The sequence below is a fragment of the Takifugu flavidus genome, chromosome 1 (genome assembly GCF_003711565.1).
Source record: "Takifugu flavidus isolate HTHZ2018 chromosome 1, ASM371156v2, whole genome shotgun sequence".
NCBI lineage: Eukaryota > Metazoa > Chordata > Actinopteri > Tetraodontiformes > Tetraodontidae > Takifugu > Takifugu flavidus.
The window spans coordinates 17,065,487-17,085,011 of record NC_079520.1 but is presented as its reverse complement, the minus strand read 5'-3'; the positions used below and the strand labels follow the sequence as shown (position 1 = coordinate 17,085,011).

General features: G+C 44.6%; 2 protein-coding genes across 4 annotated transcripts; one reads left to right on the top strand and one right to left on the bottom strand.

The window, feature by feature from the left end:
* Nucleotides 1–172: 172 nt before the first annotated feature.
* tbc1d24 (TBC1 domain family, member 24) lies at nucleotides 173–6,004 on the bottom strand. 2 transcript variants are annotated; one of them, XM_057019710.1, is made up of 7 exons: nucleotides 5,848–6,004; nucleotides 3,608–4,683; nucleotides 3,002–3,160; nucleotides 2,834–2,897; nucleotides 2,651–2,746; nucleotides 1,240–1,486; nucleotides 173–1,150 (listed from the first exon to the last, which is right to left on the bottom strand). In XM_057019710.1, the coding sequence occupies exons 2-7, from the start codon at nucleotides 4,588–4,590 to the stop codon at nucleotides 996–998; spliced, it is 1,704 nt and encodes a 567-aa protein (XP_056875690.1). In that variant the 5' UTR covers nucleotides 4,591–4,683; nucleotides 5,848–6,004; the 3' UTR covers nucleotides 173–995. The 2 variants fall into 2 exon arrangements, with proteins under 2 accessions (XP_056875690.1, XP_056876469.1); XM_057020489.1 differs by having other exon boundaries at nucleotides 5,836–5,859.
* LOC130516317 (alpha-1,6-mannosylglycoprotein 6-beta-N-acetylglucosaminyltransferase B-like) lies at nucleotides 5,265–16,137 on the top strand. 2 transcript variants are annotated; one of them, XM_057018483.1, is made up of 19 exons: nucleotides 5,265–5,956; nucleotides 7,669–7,733; nucleotides 8,005–8,050; nucleotides 8,487–8,602; nucleotides 9,733–9,862; nucleotides 9,955–10,097; nucleotides 11,379–11,452; nucleotides 11,527–11,700; nucleotides 11,774–11,941; nucleotides 12,010–12,179; nucleotides 12,267–12,398; nucleotides 12,557–12,690; nucleotides 13,695–13,825; nucleotides 13,913–14,068; nucleotides 14,169–14,315; nucleotides 14,387–14,503; nucleotides 14,591–14,665; nucleotides 14,786–14,946; nucleotides 15,070–16,137. In XM_057018483.1, the coding sequence occupies exons 1-19, from the start codon at nucleotides 5,904–5,906 to the stop codon at nucleotides 15,266–15,268; spliced, it is 2,391 nt and encodes a 796-aa protein (XP_056874463.1). In that variant the 5' UTR covers nucleotides 5,265–5,903; the 3' UTR covers nucleotides 15,269–16,137. The 2 variants fall into 2 exon arrangements, with proteins under 2 accessions (XP_056874463.1, XP_056873665.1); XM_057017685.1 differs by having other exon boundaries at nucleotides 14,387–14,518.
* Nucleotides 16,138–19,525: the final 3,388 nt, after the last annotated feature.

The window sequence follows — 19,525 nt, the reverse complement described above, 5'->3', positions numbered from 1 at the left end:
GCTAGTTTAGGTTATATGAGCACGCACGGGCAGGAAAAGCCAAGGATACAGGTTTAATGGGTCAAAGTCATGGTCAGCTGCCCTAAAATGGCATCTGACAACTGACTGTCAGAAGAGTCTCTCTGTGGGGACAAAAAGAAGATGGGATGAAATGAGCACTGAAGACACAACAGAACTTAAAGCATATTAGTTTATTCACATAGAGATTACAGTTACAGGAAGACAGCACCTTTACCCTACAGATGAAACTACACTTGGCTAGCAGGGTACAATTTGTGGACAGTCATTACAATGTTTGCATCAGAAAGGACGGAAATAAAGGGAAAAAGTCAGAAAAGGATCTTCATCAATACCCATGATGTGTAAAGTAAAAACAGCTTATTTCTTTACCAATGTGTAGATAATAGTTTCTGGTATGAAAAAAAACAAACAAAAAACAAACCAAACTGCCGTTTATTTGTCGTGGCAAGAATGGCAACACTGATCTTCACCGCTGACGTTCACAACAATAATTCGCATGGAAAAACACATCCACAGAAAATCAAAACATCTTTACATTTCCTTGAGAACATGAAAAAAAAAACCCAGTTTGACAGAGCCATCTGGTAAACATGGATTCTTAAGGACAGAAGAGCCATCGGAATTTTGGCTGATTTTGAGCTAAATCACAGCACATGTGACTGAATTTACATTCAGGGATTCAAACACCAAAACACCAAAGATGAAATGCAAAAATAGAAACTGAAAAAGGTCTCAACTGGCTCCATATTTCATTAATCGTGGATTCTTTGTACTGCACTTCACTTTAAACACGTGCACCACTGTACAAAACTGCCAATGCAAAAGTAAACAAGGACAGAGAGATTGCATTTTTGTTCCCATTAAGAAATCTAGAATAGGTCCATTAATAAATTAAGCCTATATGATGACGTGGGACGGGTGGTTTGATTTGCACGTGGTCCATAACTGTACGCTTCTACATTGTTTATGTAGTATTACGAGTTCATGGCATCCTGGAAACCCCAGACCTCTAGCAGCCCAACCTGGAAGGTCTCAGCACAAAGTGGCGGGTTGTCAAAGGTGGTGCACCTGCCAGTGCGGCCATGGTTGAGCTCAGAGTCGATGTAGAGGGCGTTACCTTCACCTCCCCCTGGACACCAACAAAGGCACACATTTGGCATGAATCACTATTAAAAAGACGCATGGCTGAGTTGGCCCAGTAATCTCCAGTCCACTCACCCACTATGATGGAGTCGACGGTGCCGGCCATGAACATGGAAGTATTCTTGGAGTTGAGGTTGAAGTGGCGGGCGGAGAGGAAGGGGGAGATGTCTCCGGCAGGTTTCTCTGGCTGCTTTAAGCCGTTGTTTTCTGCGTTCTGGCCGTCAGTGGGGGCCAGCTCTACTTCCTCCTGGGTCTTAACTGAAGAGGCTAACTCAGGGTGGCGGATCACGACCCACTCATAACGTTCCATCTCTGGTTTTAGCTAACAAGGAAGCAAAGCATTTGTCATGGCACACACCAGATTTAGTATCACTGATTTCATGTTAATAAGTTCATCTTAACTGCAGCCTGAGCCACTAATCCCTCTTAGCTTATGTGACAATCTGACCACTGTTTAGAGAAGTAGCGTCACTCTTTTCTATCGTTAAGACTTCTCATGTTACGGTCTAACGAACACGTTCACTGGTTTACACGTGAATGGCCCATACCTTTTTTTAAAAAAAATTTCTCCACTACATATGAAACCTTTTTGCTTCATAACCTCGTGTGCAATGAACATGTAGGTGTGGTTCCCTTGTACTCACACAGCCAGAGGAGATGCCGAGCGTAGGTCAAAGAATGTTTACTTTGTGTTTAACTGCTTTGTTTGCATTAAGACTGCCAACTCTTGGCTCTTCACATAAGTTTAAAATTAACATAAGCATGTTAAGAACTACAAAATACATAAATGCAAAATACAGTCACAAAGCTGGCATAGAATGCAGAATATTAACAGTTTATACAACAGTCAATTCTTTGGAGTTTCAAAATATTTCTCCCAATTTTCAACTGTTTCTGTCTCCACTGATGAAGACAAATTAAATTATTGCTGCGCTAAACAGATCAACTAATGGAATAAAAGGCAACATCAGATGGCTGTCAGCTGTTGTAGACGTCTCAGTTTCCATTAGGTGTCATCTGACATCCAGGTCAGACACTGAGGGCTCAGGTGTTTCTGCTCCTGTACTGTAGAATAAGCACATGCTGTGCTTGGTCGTCTGTGCATCAGCACATAAGGCAAATTATTTATACATACGTGACTGGAGAGGCAGGATACTTGGCTGTATCTAACTTTGTGTTTTAATTACATCATATCCCAGAGTTCCAAGCAGATAACCCAATGCTGACAGTCCAGGTGAGGTACTCTCATTACAGTAAACTACATTTTCCCAATTATACGTCAATTTGCGACTAGTGGCACAATGCTCCAACTGACATGAAATCAACGTAAACGACTCGTCTTCCAATGACGCTATCTCCTGATCAAAACCGGGTACTGCAAGCAGTTCAACTTTAACGCCATACACGTCTTCATTGTGCCAAAACATTCCAAAATGTTTAAGTATCAGAAATAAAACGGATAACGAAAAATTAAAAGTGAACTTACTCTGAAGACAAAGCACTCGCCTGTGCCAAAGAAGCTCAACTTATTGCCACCTCTTTTCCGCTCCTCCCAGTCTGTAGACAAGAAAGCTCCACAAACCTGAAGCCGGACAAAAACATTGTTGTAAGCTGCTAATATTTGTAGAACATGTGCAGGATCAGCGATTCTCATTTGGCTGTTGCTTACATCACCGTCTGTTGTGCGGATGAGGAGCAGAGTGGGCTCGTGACCTTCACAATGCGAGTAAAATCTGTAAGTGGAAATATTGGGATGAAAATGCACATTTACCTCTAAGAGTTGTGTAATCACAAATATAGAACCACCTAGGCCTAAACCAGACCGGGCGTGCTGTACCTGTTCAGGCTGCAACCATGATTGGTGGTGGTGAAGAGGAGGTGTGGTTGGCACAGGGCGAAGCGCTCGGGGATCCACGACCAGATGTCCCTCATCTCCTTCACGGTGACAATCTCAGAGGAGAAGTTGTCAGGATTAAGAGCCAACTGCACATTTTGCCTGCAGAAAGTAAAGAGAAACGTCAACGATCAGGATCAAGCACTTAATGTATACAAAGGCAGTAAAAAAAAAAAAAAGTATTTTTTTTTAAAAATTGAAAAAAAAAGATGAAGAATGTGGAGAGCAAAGAAGACCCACCTAGAACTGTGAAATAACCAATGTAGCAAACACCGTGATGGAACGAGGTTGGGACAGAAGATGGCGGATGGAATTAAAGACGACGTGCCCCAAACAAAAAGAGATAACACCGTGATGTGAATGGAAAAACACCACAACAAAAAGTAAAACAAAAGGGATTTTCTAATGAAAAATGCAGCGGTGCATCTGTCATTTACTCAACGGGACGGAGAACATCAAAGTGATCTTAGCAGAGCCCCGTGAAGAAAGCTAGGAAGAAGGTTTCTAAGGACACAGAAAGTTGTGTTCACAACACGATATTGATTATACCGCTTCTGGCTGACGGTGATGCCTTTCTGCTGCAGGGACCTTTCATTGGTGAGCTGCAACAACGTGATTTCTTTGCGGCTGAACAGACGAATGGAGAAAGCTTTCTCAAGCAGCTTGTCAGGCGTGATGACCGAAGCGATGCCTTTGACAAAAGCCCGAATGTCCGCCCTGACTTTGTCAGAATCCTGCTGCGGCGGCTGGCTGCCCTGGACCCCCGCCTTGTGCTTGCGGTAGAACTTGAGCAGCGCTATAGCTACGCGGAAGAGAATCTTGTAGCCCTCCACCAGGAAGACATCCAGGATCCTGACCATATGGCTGAAAGGCAGGTCACCCAAAACCCAGCGCTGCCAGTCCGAGTACACCTCCAGCACATCCTGGGCCGTGGCCACAATCAGTTTGTGGGCGCTTGTGCAGTATTTGTTGGCCAGGTCTCCAAAGGTCATGCAGCCCGACTCATAGCTGAGGAAAGTCTGGTCCAGCAGCCGTTTGCCCGGCTCGTTGCAGGCCAGTATGCGGCTGATGTTCTCGAAACACTGAGCTTCATCTTTACTGAAGTGCAGGAGCAGAGATGTGACAGCAGGCAGCGAGGGGCAGTAGGAGATGTCTGGCAACTGTCCAGCCACGCAGCTGATAATCTGATGCACTGAGGTTAGAGACTCGGCCTTTAGGCAGTACTGTGGCACAGGGTTTCCATCCACAAAATCCGGAAGTGGAAGGTGGGAGGACTGCCTCTTAGTGGCCGCGTTTCCCATAAGGTCGCGATACACTTCTGCATCTGGGGTGACCGTGCGACAGGGAATGGCTTTGATTAACTGCTGGTAGACTTGTGCACGGAGTTTGTGGTTTTTCGCCCAGTAACCCTGCCGAGCCAGCTGTTTGAACTCTTTTAGGTCTTTACAGTCGACCTTGGTGGGGCCGCTGCTTGTGGCCAGATCCCCCATTTGGTTCCAGTCCACAAAGCTGCCATATTCTTCATCAGCCATGGTGATGGATACTCGCTGGAATACCTGAGAGGGTGGAGAAGAGGGATACTTGGGGCGTTGAAATGACTTTTCCTTAACGGCCCATGATGGTTACTGGAAGACAGAAACAGATCAATTTGCAAAAGCCGAATGCTAAAACGATGTTGAACTCCTCTCAATGGAAAACCGTGAGCACACAGAGGTGTGCGGCCCAAGATCAATTGCAATTTACTGAAAATAACAGCTGTAACCATCAAGAAATCATTTTTCTGGAGCTTCATGCAAGTCACGCTGCGATACAGAGCAGCACATTATTCCTCCATGTAAATATGGATCAGTCACGATGGCCTTGACTGCCCGCATCAGGTTTCCTCAGAAACAACACATGGGATTGAATTAAGGCTTCTGTGACATTTGGCCCTCAGTAATCATGAAGCCAATAAGCCAATTAGGAGCTGAACAAGAAAAAGCATCCTAATAATGTCGATAGAATTGCTATTTAACCCCACAGCAGATCCAGGACACCCAAGTTTAGACTATGTCCACTACAGATATTTCCTAAAAAGAAGGAGGGGGGGCCACAGCGTTAGGGTTGTTTAATGGGATCTCTTTGGATTTGTCAGCAGCAGGGAGGGAGCAGAAACATGGCTAACCCCTCGGTGGGGTGTGTGCTGCAGCAAGATCACAAAATCTGTGCCTGCAAATATTAACCTGCTGCCGGACCGACAGTTGCAGAAAGCTGCGCACATCCAGCCCCGTGACGCACGAACCCAGGCAATCCGTTTATTCCAAGAGGGCAGTAGCTAACGCAGCTGAGCTGGCGGAAGCGAAGAGCTCGGAATAAAACTAAACCTGAAACCATCTGAAACACCCTTTTCCATTCACAGCTGCCAGGTTAGCATCGGCGGCGTTAGCTAGCTGCAGGCTGCTCCTGTCAGCTCGGCTCGGCAGCTAACCAGAAGCCAGCCCGACTACTAGCTGCGTGACACAAGCTGCGTGACAAGACAACACGCAAGACAGGGCAAGAAAGGAGCAGTAAAACCCGCACGAACATGCAGCGTGCTGTCCGACATGCGAGCGACATATGACCGACCGTAAACCAATTTGGGTCCTTTCGATTCTGAGGCTGTCTTCAAGTTTGCTCGCGTGATGAGATTGCAGCTAGAATTCGTGGGAAATCGTTTGACCGGCGAACACGATGAATTGTTTCCCCCCGAGAAATGCTGGAAGTAAAGAATAATTAAGTATTTATGTTGAGGAAATCACCGTTGTCCTTACCTGGACGCGACGTGTCTTGAGACGCGAAGCCCGGCTGATATGAAGTGCTGTCGGGCATGCGCAGTGAGTCTCTCGGGAGCGCGCCTCTGCTGGAGCTGCAGGGGCTCAGGTGGGTTAACTAAATATACACAGGGCTCAGACGCGTTACTCTGAGCTCAGGACCCAGTTCAAAAAGATCAAATGCTCATTTTACTCATGACGTGACAGCCACCGAGCAGCCCAGTAGCCTTCAGCAACATTACTAGCAATTCAAACAAACAGATCATTTCCTAATAGCTAATAGGGCTGGAAGTCAAAACGCCAAACTGGTCATGCATTAAATAACCCAGTATCCTGGCATTTTTCAAAAAAAAATTCAATATTTGTTTACTTGCACAAGTCCACTTGGAAAGTACATTAGATTCCCCGGGATAACAACCCCTGTCTTTGTCCTCTACTCAATGCAACACATGACACTTATCACAGATAATAAAATTAAAGGACCAGAATTGCTTTTGCACAACAAATTGCTATGTTTTGCCCTTTAAAAAAAAAGAAAAAAGAATGATGTTTAAAGCTCTCATTTAGGTGATTCAGTGTTGTGGAAAAAGCACCCCATACTTTTTTATCCCTGACATCTGTAAATTGTGCCTGTAATGTCTGTGACAACAGTATGGAATGTCAGTTATAAACTGCATAAGACTTTTATATAGTTCCGCATGCATAACATTACTTACACATAATGTTTGATGTCTAGAGACTTCAGCCCGCCCATCTCACATACACAAACACAAGAAAGCACTTATACAGTGCAACAAATCTTCCGTGTTAGCGGCACACACTGCGAATGTACTATAAAGAGTGGGTGTAGCTCTATGAAACTGTTATTCTGTGTCAGATAAACCTCTGAGCAATTAACAAGCACATTATCATTAGAATAAGATGAGGTTCCTCTAAAAATGCACCTAATTATCCGATCTGCTGCAGTCAGCAACTTTAAAGAAAAAGGTTGAACCATAAGTGATAATGCACCAGTTGTTCCAATAGTAAAAAATAAAACCAATTAATCGAATGCAATGGATTGCACATCATTTGGATAATTGTTTTGATTGTTCATAAACAAGCATAACTGGGTTTAGCTGTGTTTATTATCGATTATTTTTCCGGCAGTACAACAACCAACCTGATTTAATTGAAAGCACATACGCAGCTCAGGCAGATATGACAGAGGGAACCAAACATAATGGTAAATTCCGACCTTGGTTGAACAATGTTCCCTTTTTTGTGTTTACATGACATGGGTGCAGCTGCTTTTCTCTTGTTTAGAAGAAAGTAAGAGACAGGCACTCAGGCCACCATCTTATATCTCAATCTGTGTAAATGAACACAGTACTTGTGCTGCAATACAATAAACTGAAAGCAAATTAACATCTTTCCACTGGTAAAATCCCAGCTGTGTGTTTCTTCTTTATTATCTAGCTCGCTATATTGTTATTTCTATTTAATTTGCGCTGTTTCGTGTTTGTATTGTGCCATTCATTGGCAGAAATTTACCCCATTTGAGCAATTTAAAAGAGCCAATTGAGTATCACTTCACGACTGAGGCTTAAGTCTAGTCTGAAAGAAACTGTGTCACCCAATAGCGTGGGCTTCATTGTGTCTCTGAAAGGCCTAAGTGGCGCGCTGGTTATTGTCTTCTTTAAAGGGGAGTCGGGTTACTGTGGCAACTACAGGATGCCGACCACCAGGCCCTGAGACAGCGAGAGAAGGGGGAAAGAAAGTGAAACAAAAACGGAGGCAAAACGCTTCCAGGCCCCAGCTTTATTTTCTTTTTTTTTGTAGGAGTTTTTGGGAGGCCGAGGCTTGCAAGTGGGCCGGGGTGAAGACCAGAGGAGGTGAGAACGTGGGTAGGTGTGTGTGTGTGTGTGTGTGTGTGTGTGTGCTGAATGATCTTTTCTTCTCAAGCGTTGCCATCTGTCATTAACATTGTTTGGTGACAGCAATGTTTCTTCACTTCTTGCTTATCGAACACATTTAACAGCAGATTCTCACCCAGCCATCGCATCTATTTCTGCCTGCAGACATTTTTCATATTAAAATAACTCCTTATTGCTCATTGTTCAAAACATTACAACTGTGTTTATTTGTCATTGATCCCATTGTAATTTCTTTTGACAGCTTCCTGTGAACAGAAGGTCATGCGTGTTGCGCTGCGGCCTCGCAGGTACAGACTGCCTAACCTGATTTGCTTTTGTAACAATCGTTTTTACTGCACATCCTGTTTTAACTGGCTGAAATGAGAAGTGTCACAATGAAAATTGACAGTTGTTATCATGTTATCAAGCATGCAGAAAGAAGCAGGTTGCGGATTCTTGGAACAAACGGGTCCATTGTTTTATTGTGAATATGAAATTTCACATGGAAAGCCTTAAACCTTCTCTTCAGCGTTGGTGAATTTACTGGTCTGATGAAAGATGAATTACTAACACTGATCTGTGGAACCCACAGGAGGTTGACATGGATCAGGTTATTTCTTACCTAAAAGTTCTGTCACCATTGAATTATTTGCATTTTATTGTAGCCAATGAAAGGCAAAGCCATGCAATCTGCTGCGGTTTTCCAGCGATTAAACCTGTTGCCTGCTCTTTTGCGCCCTCTAGCGGCTGCCTGCTACTGTGTCTGTGTCTGTCGGTGCTGACCATGCTGCTGCAGAACCTCTGGATGCCTCTCGACATCACCCGAGATGATGCGACCGGAAGGTCACCTCAAGAACAAGGTAACGTACGCACTGAGTTTGTGTTGCATTGTGGGTTTGTATTCCACAAGAGGACACAGATCAACTCAACTTTGAGCAGCGAAAACACTTTTTTAAGCCAGCATTGTCATTATTTGTTAATATAAAAATGTGATAAATTACCACAGTTTGACCCTAGTGGCCTTATTTCCAGATCCAGGGAGGGACTTGATATGGTGAGGGAGATGGAAAGTAAATATTAATATAAATCAGTATTTTGTTTGGAGCTGGCCTCCACTAAAATGTTTTTCTTGTAGTTTCCAGTTTCACTGCAAATTAAACCGGGACTATAAAGGTCACCTTTTAAAATTACAATAATAGCTAAAAATCAGTCCAACAATGGAGACAAGAGCTACACCATTTACAGTTTATTGGTTACCATTTGAATCATCTTAACTTATGCACATCATTTTAACAGCGTAGGCAATCTAGAGCTTTAAAAAATGTGTTTAATGTACCGTATAAGCGTCATTCGTAAGGTACAAATCCACATCTCTACCAGGAGGTGGCACTAAAACCTAGAACCAGAGCAATAAAGTTGCCTGTATAGAGCCTCTCAACCGATCCGTTTTCAGATATCTCAACAGTGGCGAAAAAACAGGTTAAAGATAAAGTTTCTCTCTTCCACCACACAATTACTGACCTGTCTACAGGAGTGTTTTCACAGAAGTCCCCAACAGAAAGAAATCTTCATATACTGCCAACTGTCAGCATCTTGTCTGTGGGTGGGTGGTGGTAGTGTGGGGGGTGGGGGTGGGGGTGGGGGGGGGTGGGATGGGGGGCCGTTCTCAATGTAAAACCACATAGCAGTTACACACAAATGCAGGTCTGTTGTCAGAAACTCTGACTAATTTAATCTCTATCTGTCATATAATATCCCCTCAGGGAAATCAACATCTGTGAAACCATGGAAACTTGGAAAACACACACAAACACACACACGTACAGTATTTGTTTTGCAGTCAGTCCAGTTAAAGAATAACATTACATAACTGGTCTATTTCATGATACACTGAGCATAACTTGCAGTTCCCTGTACACTCCTGCTGCTGATGAGGCTGTTTGATACTGTACATGTGTGACACGTCATGTGGTATATGCTGTATACGCAGGTCAGCGTGGCCACACATTCCATAGGTTGGCTGTTCGCTTGGAGGCTTTGAGCACTCAGGTGCAGAGGCTGAGCAGAGAGAGAGATAAGAGTCAGCTGACGGGAAACCACCTGAGCCTGCTGCTGCAGGGGTATTCCGCACTTACCCTTCATACACCGTGGAGATGCTGTCTCATGGCGGACGTTCATGCAGTGTGTTGCTGCATGTGTTTTTGTCTTCCAGCTTTAGGCGGAACCAACAAGGCTTGGCCCAGTTAGTAGAAAAAGAGCTGAAGAAAGTGTCACAGCAACTGGACACGCTCAGCCGCCTCCATCACCCCGAATCCCACATGCTGTCCCCTCTTGATGCCCTCAACCTGCGCACAGGTGAAGCCCTGATTCTCTATCTTCTTAAAAACAGCTCCCAAGGGTGAGGACAGAGCACCTGGATTGCCCTCTAGTGGCTGGCTAGTGAAATGGAAGAAGCCCCGCTTGGTTTTTATTTGACACCCAACATTTTTCACAACACATTTTGTTCTTAATTTATATCCGATACAACGTGAAGATCCACTCGTCATTTAGATGCTGGTTGACAGACAGCAAGATGGCGACAGTCAGTGTTGTCTGTTCAATAATCGGCTAATATTAGTTTATTCTGTTGCTGGCTGTCATGGTTGATTGACATTCTGTGCGAAATACATGGTTCAAATACTAACTAAACGTTAACTACACAGTGAAATTAACAAGCTGTGATAATGGAGGCAAATGGGAGGGCGGTCAAAGGGCATTGGGTGCAGGTGGTTATGGGGGATGGAGTCCTTGAATAGAAGTTTAACGAGCCCCATAGAATGACGGTTGATCAACCGGCTCTGGGGAGAAAAAAAGAGTTGACATCTATAAGGTGACCCTCAGGTAAGAGTCAGCATGCACATCGGGTTAGCACATAACGGTCAGTTTGTGCGAGCGTGCGAGCGTGTGTGTGTGTGTGGAGATAGGTGGTGATGGGTTTTCTTCCCTGAAAAATGGACACATGGCCTGTGTCTGTATGACCTACAGTACACACACACACACACCACCCACATGCACGCAAACAGACACCTGCCCGTCAGCAGCCTGTCCACCTCCCACCCACCTCTGGCATTACCTCACACCCATAAAACACAGCTGAATTACCCAGGAGTCCTTTCACTAGGGTGTCGACTTAGTCTCTTGTTTTTGCTGAGGGAGGCACTTTTTTTAAGATGTGTGTCTATTATATGTCACTCTCTTCATGCTTTCACACCTAAGCTATGCCATTTGGGTTTTTTCTGTTTTACTAGGTTGTTTTATAAAGTTAAATATTGTATCTTTTGGCATGGGCTAGCATTGTAAAAGGGTATGTTTGGTAGGAGGCAGGTTGGTCAAGTGTGTGTCTGTGTGTGCATTTCAGATGATTGACACTGGGAGTAGATGGTGGGGGTGCTCACAGGAAACGGCCTCTGAGAACACATCTCCTACCTAATGTTTCATACTACTGTTCCCTGCTGTGAACCATCCAAATGTTGTGTGACCTCGTTAACATTTTTATTGTTTCTTGCACTAAATCATCTGTCCAGGATGCTTTAAAAAAAAAATACTGACGGTCAATGTTGTGGAATAATGATTCAGACTTTATGTTACTTACAACAGCCTCCACAGGGCCTGATGAAAACTGCGAGGTCCCTGTGGATCCTGCATATCCGCTATGCGCACAGAAAGTAGAGGTAAGACTGCAGTAGCAGTCCAAAAGCTGGATACGGGGGTCAGGTTTACTGTATCTTAACCCTCTATTTCGCAGTTTCTGCAGGCCCATTGGCAGTCAGACCCCTGTTATGCCTTCTATGGGGTGAATGGTACTGCTTGCTCTATACTGACATACCTCAGCAAAATAGAGGACTTTTGTCCCCCTCCTCATGGAAGAAGCCACTCATCTCTGCCGTGGCATCAGAAGCCACCCTCTTCTACAGGGAAGGTAGTATGGATTGATTTAATCCACTCTAAAATGAGGGGTTCTATGCCCTTTTTGATGCTATGACATTAAACAGGCTGAGATTCGTACGACCCTGAGTCGACTGTATGAGGACCTCAGCAACAGCAATAGTCCTGCTGTGAACTTCATACATTCCAGAGTGCAGAGGATGTCTGCTCGGTGGATCCGAGCCGGGCTGAGGATGAAGCAAAGGGTCAGCAGTGTGGGCTCCAACCAGATGAGGGTATGAAGTTTCGAAATGACATCAAAAAAGTGCTCCCCATGGTAACGTTTTCCACTCTGGACCTGTAGGTGCTGCTGTATCCAGGGGCTCTGGCCGGGACCGCAGGGCAACATTTTGAAGCCATGGTAGAAAGAGGGGGTCCTCTGGGGGAACTGGTTCAGTGGGCTGACCTCAGTGCCTGTTTGACAATCTTAGGTCACAATCTGACCTTTAGCACTTCACTGCAGCATCTCCACAGGTTAACATTAGCTACCTTCATCTGACACAAGCATGCTAACTACATGGCTCTGATGCAATCAGTGACATGTTGTTGTGACTGGCCCAGGCTGATAGGTGCTCCACCAGGGGGTGGCAGCTGTCCAATTCAGAGGCCCTTGACCTTCGACCTCATCTATACCGACTATCATGGCCTCGCTCACCTTCATGGGGCAATGGGACTGGCTTTCCTGCATTATCAGTAGGCCCAGTCTTTCTTATATTATTGGAATTTTTCTCTTTATGATTGCTTAATTTTAGGAAACCTTAAATGCTAAAAGTCTTACGTGTTATTGTGACTGAATTGTGACACCTAAAGATGCGATGAGTTATTTAATGGACTCTCTTTAATCATTGGAGGTGCCGCTTCAGAATCCTGGACTCCTTTGGTACGGAGCCGGCCTTTAACCTGGACACTTATGCACGCAGCCATGGATATAAAACTCTGTGGGGGAGCTGGGCCCTGCAGCCTCTGCAGTACATGACGATGTTCCGTAAGTCTCTGTCTTCCTCTTCATGTCATCAGTAGATATGGTGCATATAAACGGATTTTATAGTTTCCCAATACCTTAATGGAAAATAATACGCTCCCTGAATATTCACTATTTCTTCCCAAGCAGCACTTATTCTTTACTCACACCCCTCATAGTGTTTGGATTTATAGCCGAGGCTGAATCAGGTGGGTGCCCAGACAGAGCTCTCATTCCAACACCTCTCTCTGTCATCTTTCCCACCCTGCCGGGAGATGGAGGCAAGCTGGACACGCTGGGCCTTTCTGCCGGAGCCCGGAACACTGTTTATTTGTCCTGCTGAGGGATGAGAGATGGTTTTCAGCTGATGGTGAGAAAAGGGCAGAAAAATAGAGAGACAACAAATAGAAAAAATGGGACGGAAAGAAGAAAAAAGAGAGAAACCTGCGAAAAGGGTCGGTTGGGTGTCTTTTTTAAATGAAGTGGGAGAAGGGTTGGATTTTCAGGAGACAGCTGAAGCACGGACACTGAAGGCAGCCAAAAGAGCTTGAATCACCTGCTTAGGTTCCCCGAGGAGCAGCGACGTCACAGCTTGGTCTCAAACATCACGTGTTCTCGATCGGGTCTGCATGCTGTTCCAAATCTCTACTTATCTGATAAATGAGTTCACATGAGTTCAAGTGTCAGTGATGAGTGAAGACAAAAGGAGCAGCGAGGAAATTTACTGCTGCCGCGATGGGAAATGAGTGAAGATTTAGCACCTCTTTTAAACATTTAGACGGGGGAGAAGGAGACACATTCCTGCAGACATTTCCAAAGATGTGGATGTTCCTCCTAAAGTAAATACTCATCTTTCAAACCAGATTTAGTGCCCTGAAGGGCAGTTGCTTTCCCAACCTTACAGAAACAGCTTTGTTACATACAGTATGTGAATCTAAGCTGATAAAAATGGAATTGTTTTTTATTTAGAATGGCCCGCTTGTGTTCTTCACAATTCCAGTAGTGATTTATTGTAGCCATTCCTGTAGCTCACACACCTGATAACTCCTTCCTGGGATTTGTGAGTGCGGAGGAGGCGAGTGAGGAAGAGCAAAAGACGGATCCCAACAGGAAAGAGAGGATAGCAGTTGTCTATGGCAAGCAGGAGTACATGTGGCAGGTATAAAGCATATACGCGTAAGTAGAAGAAACCAGTGTGTTAGCATTAGCCTGTCCTAAACCCACCCACCCATGTTGTGATGATCAGGGTAAATCTGAATATGTGGGCTTGATCAGTGAAGAGCTGGAGACCCACGCTACGGTCTATCAACCTCCCGGACATTCCTCTAATCTGCCAAGCTTCATCAAAAACCACGGCCTGCTGAGTCAGGATGACTTCCTACAACTAATGCGCCGAGCCAAGGTCAGATTCGTCGGAGAGCACTAAAACTGTAAAATCTCTCCTAACATTTGCCTTGTACTGCGAACGTTAAATAACGTGCAAGCTTTTCTTACCCTCTCAGGTGTTTGTCGGTCTTGGCTTCCCCTACGAGGGCCCCGCTCCCATTGAAGCGATCTCTCTCGGCTGCGTGTTCCTCCAGCCACGTTTCAGCACCTCGCACTCGTCAGACAGTAATGGCTTCTACAGCGGAAAGCCCACCACGCGACAGGTACGGCAGCGAAAACACCACAACTTCAGCAAAACACGATCGGGTTTCAGCCCAGACATGTCGGACCCCAGATTTCCTCCCAGCACCCGTATGCGGACGCATTCATTGGCAAACCCCACGTGTGGACAGTGGACCTGACCAACAAGACCGCTGTGCGCGAAGCGGTCCGGGCCATTCTACGCACAGAGGTGGTCAACACAATGGTTCTGCTCTTTCGTTATATTTTATATAGGTATATGAGCCAACATTCCAAGGTTATGTGGTGGTTTTTGCAGGTGACGCCTTTCACGCCACGGGAGTTCACGTGTGAGGGAATGCTGGAGAGAGTTCATGCTTATGTCACTCACCAGGTACCATATTTAGGATATGAAAACTAGCTTTACTGCTTGTCTTTGCCAAGTCACTTGGTTCTGAGCTGAAACACCAGCATATTTGTATCAGTCTTAGGGTTTTTTCTTGGCTCTCCTCAGAATTTCTGCAGTAAATCTGTCCCTATTTGGCCACCACAAAGCGCACTGAGGCTACACCTGGGTCCCCTGGGTCAGTCCTGTGTAGATGTGTGTCAGCGATCTTCTCACGTCTGTGAACCAGCTCTGTTTCATCACCTCAACAGTCCTGCTGCATTTTCCAGGTGACAAATCAGCAAAAATAGGTGGTGGAGTGGAAACTCCGAGTTCACGCTTTTGCCTTGGCTTGTTTTTGATCATAGCTTGCAGTTAAACTAATACCTGATCACCAGTTTTCGGTCTTTTAGGCTCGGGCTAGGCTGCTCCAGTATGAAGCAAGGTGTGAATCACCTGTTTCCTTCATATAGCCCCTGGGGCCGACACTGTAGCCTTCAGCAGGAGCCGCTGCTGTTCAGCTGTGCTGGATCGGACCCTAAACAGCGCAGGCTGTGTCCCTGCAGAGCTCACATATTTGGACAGGTGGCGCTCTGCCTCGACTGCATCTAATGCTGAAAGAACTCAGGAAACAGTGGAAAATGGATGAAGCCCAGGCCAAACCAAAGATCCATTCTCAGCCGCACAGCTGTCCTGACAACATCACTGGGTCCCAACGAACGTTGACCCTGGAGACCCCCTCAGCTGTATTTAAATCCAGAATAGGCGGAACTGAATTGTTTGTGTTTTAAAAACTTTTCATTTGGTCTGGGGAAAATTATGGAAGTCGGGATTAATGATGTTTTCTTGAGCCATTTCAAATGAAATTGCACCATTTTCAAATAATTACACCTGACTCATTCTACCCAGCATTATGCCTTGAGGACTTAAAGAAGATCCCCGATTCATGAACAATCATGGAAACGTTATACACAGTCATTTAGCGCCACGTATAGCGTCTGAAGCTACACAGACGTATCCCATCATCTGAGCCTGCAAGAAGAAACCAGCGATGAGACCAAGCTTCAGCTCAGGGTCAGTGTCAGTAAGTTATGGGGTGCTGGACGTACATGGCACAGCTGTTAGCAACGACGACTCCAACGATGACCACAAGCTGTTATTTCTGAGCTGGATCAATGTGAGGTTCTTCTGGGAAATGAAACCCAGACGAGTGTTAATTGACAGACCTTTTCCACCTACGCACTCAATATGACCGGAACACATTATCACTCGCGGATCAGGCGGCTCAGGGCTAAGAGGACCCGACTGTGATTGGCATGCAAACGCATGTGAAATGATCCGTGCAAACATTTCTGAGGACGTTGGTGCTTTCCGGTGAACTCACTTGGCCTCATCAACGGTGACTTTTGCTGTCCAAACGTGATGGAAATGAGTTTGCCTTTTTGTCAGAAGTCTGGAATAAAAATGGCCTTTTACTCAGAGGAATGGTTGTGAAACTTTGTGGAAAGTGTTGTGTCATACATGAATGATTCATGCTAATTAATATCAGTTACATGTGTGAAACTGTGGCCCACTCAAGGGTCAGAGAAATCAGCACTGAGGAGCGTGGAATCAAATACAATAACACGAAGATGAGGATGCAAAAATTGTAGAGTTTCATTTTTATGAATCTATGTGATAATATTACCTTTAAATACTAAAATGATGCCTGCGACTAAAATCAAACTAAACAATAAAATTACTTTTTTGATATTGTAGGAAACGTAGTGTTATTACAGTCAGTTTGAACTTTTTTTTTTTTTTTAACGATAGTGAAGTAAACAAACAGTTTGTGTTATTTCACCATCACTGGATGATCCCAGAAATGTCGACAGATTCAGGCATGGAGTGAATATTTGTTGAAATATGTCAGCCTGGACAACATGACACTGTGGAGGATCAGCACAGGGACCTGTACCCACGCTGAGCCCCACCTCATAATGTTGAAATAATAACAGGAAGGTTAGAAAACAATGAATGATTGATGGAGGAGCGAAAAATGAAAGAAACCGGTACAAGAAATATGAACCAGTGTTAGCCAGACATCATGGAATGTTCATGCAGCAGCAAAGGTCCAATAATGTTTGTCTAAGTGCTTTTTAATTTTACATGAGAGACAGGAACTCTTTTAACCACACAGGGACTGGTTCCCCTGTGCCATTTGAACTGGAATGTGCCAGCAAATCAAACATCAGCGCCAAGAATAATGTGGGATCTGGTGGATGGAAGCACTACACACAGCGTTTCCCATCAATTCAAACTTTTAACCTGTGTCACGCCTGTCCCTTTATGACAGATAACAACACAAGCACAGAAACCTCATGCAATGAACAAGCGACCGAACAAGCGTTTTTGCTCCAGACTTTATGTTTAATCAAATCCATCACTAATTTGCTCAGATAAAGCTGTCAAATTGGGCGTAGTTTATGTTAAAGGTCCAAAATGATTGCTTTGCAAGGCTTTAAGAGCAACATCAAGCTACAACTTAGCTAGGTTATCGCGCAGTTCTGCTCTCTCTCCTCGGCATCATTTTTGCATTGCTTCCCAGAGTACCTTTTGGGTCCAATCAAACACCACGTCGGAGTTTTCATCCACGTTCTGGTCCCCCACAGTTGTCTCCCATCATCTTCAGCATTTTTATCTGTGCTTCATTCTCATGACATCTTAACACAGTCTGGGTCCAATCAAGCAGGTTTTTACTTTAAATCCCTTTCTCACATTAACTTTGCAGCTTGGGAAGAGGTTTGACCTTTCCAACCCCCCTCATTTTTGGAGTGTTAGTGATGAGAAGAAGGCATCATCTTCATATAAACATTTCCCTTTGTCAGTCACACGGTGAGAACCTAATACGAGTGGGATCACCTTTGAAACGAAGCAAAGAGATATTAGCTTTTACACCACACTGATGTTGAACTGTATGGGCCACATTGCCTTTGAGCTTTGCAATAGCAAATATTGGCCGAAAGGGGGCAGTGTGGTCAAGCTACACCAGAAGCTGCACAACATGACGCAGAGCAAGAGTACAACTCTGCAACCTGCTTAGGAAGTTGGTCACACCTGAGCATAGACAATGAGAAGCTCAAATTTGTTTTAGTAAAATGTGGACGTAAAGAATGAGCAACAAATGGAGTAGCTAACCAGTTATTTCAGACAATGCACTTGCAAAACCTGGAGTGGAGAAGGAGTGACGCTTAACTACCAGAAGAAAGCAGCTGCTTTTATTGAAACCTGTTATTGGCGTGCCAAGATTACACTCAGCAACAACAATCCTCCTCCCTGCAAGCCAATAAAACGCTAACAACAAACACTTGGCTTGCCTCAAATGCTGTTAGAAGCCACAGAGTTTGGTCTTAATGATACTTGGTAACTATTACAGACTATTAAACAAAATAAATAAAAGAGGAAAAGACGGGGGAATAAAGGAGTTAAAAGGTTGTTTCCGGACACATGGTAATGTAGGTAGCTAGGAAGCTTGTCCACCATTCCATGTTTTCCCACAATGAAAGAAGAACAGCCTTATCTGCTGTTGCATCAATCAGCAACAGTCCAGAGAGCGGTTCTGTACGCTTGAACAGTCCTGGATACGTACGGGCCTTTTTATAAATTCCCCAAAACGTTTTGTGCCACTATCCTCAGCATACCTGAGGAACTGTGAGGCGATCATGCCTTCCTCTGTGTTCAGAGTGCAGCTGATTTCATTGTATTTATGTATGTATTCTGCTGAGTGCCGTCTGTGACCTCCAGGTGACAGGAGAGGTCATCTACATGGGCATGCTACGACTGAAGAGTAAAGCAACCTTACATTTTAGCCACCATGTCTGCACCGTGCACTGCACTGATCAAAATTCCTTGACGCAGACTGATTATTTTGAGGCACACACAAAAACGTGTGAGGAAACCCAGAGCTACCAACCAGCCGCGCCAAAGCCCCGTCATCTTTCACGCTACAACCCTGAACCACCTTCATTTACTTGAGGCCCATAAATTGGCTGTTAGTTTGCCATTAATGGCCCTTTTTTGGGTGGGATTTATGGCAAGTGATAGCAATGGTGTGTGTGTGTGTGTGTCTGCCTGTGTGTTAAAAGCCACCTTTTGATGTGACCCCCGCTAACAGGCAGTGCGCCTGCCCACATGCTGCACGGTGCCTTTGCCACACACGGCTGTAGCGTGTGACTCACACAAGCACATTAAAAGATATTAAACTGCTTTTCTGCTTTCATTCAGAGTCTTGAGAAGTAACAGCCGGGTGGTTCACGTTAAAGTGTGCGCCATTTCCTCGCCTGTGATTAAAGACGCCCAAACAGGGGGTCTCTATTGTTTTGCTACACCTCTGATCTCAACCTTTTAAATGAGCATACATCTTGTATGGGGTTTTTTCCTGGAATATGTTGAAAGAACAGAGTCTGGATTTTATGGTGATGATGTGGTTTCAGGGAGGTTTAATACTAAATGTCCATCAATTATTTGGTCTTCAGTATCAACGACAACAAAACATCTGAGTAAAAATCTGTGAGAATAAGGGAAGATACCCAAAAAAGATTTTCAAAAGCCTTAATGCTCCAGTTCAAATTATTATGCCATACTTGCTCTATAATGGCTTCTCTATTTATTTTTGGGTTCTTGGTTTTTAATACAATGAAATTGTCAACCTCAGATTTGAATACAGATTCATGCTGCACTTTTATATTTCTCTGTGGATTTAACAATTGATGTCTAAGTGAACATCACAAAAAGTTAACAACTATCCCTTTTAAAGTGTGACTCTGTTCTTAAATATATGAGACTCAGTGTTCCCACTGGATTTTTGTTTTGCCTTCACACCTCCGTCCT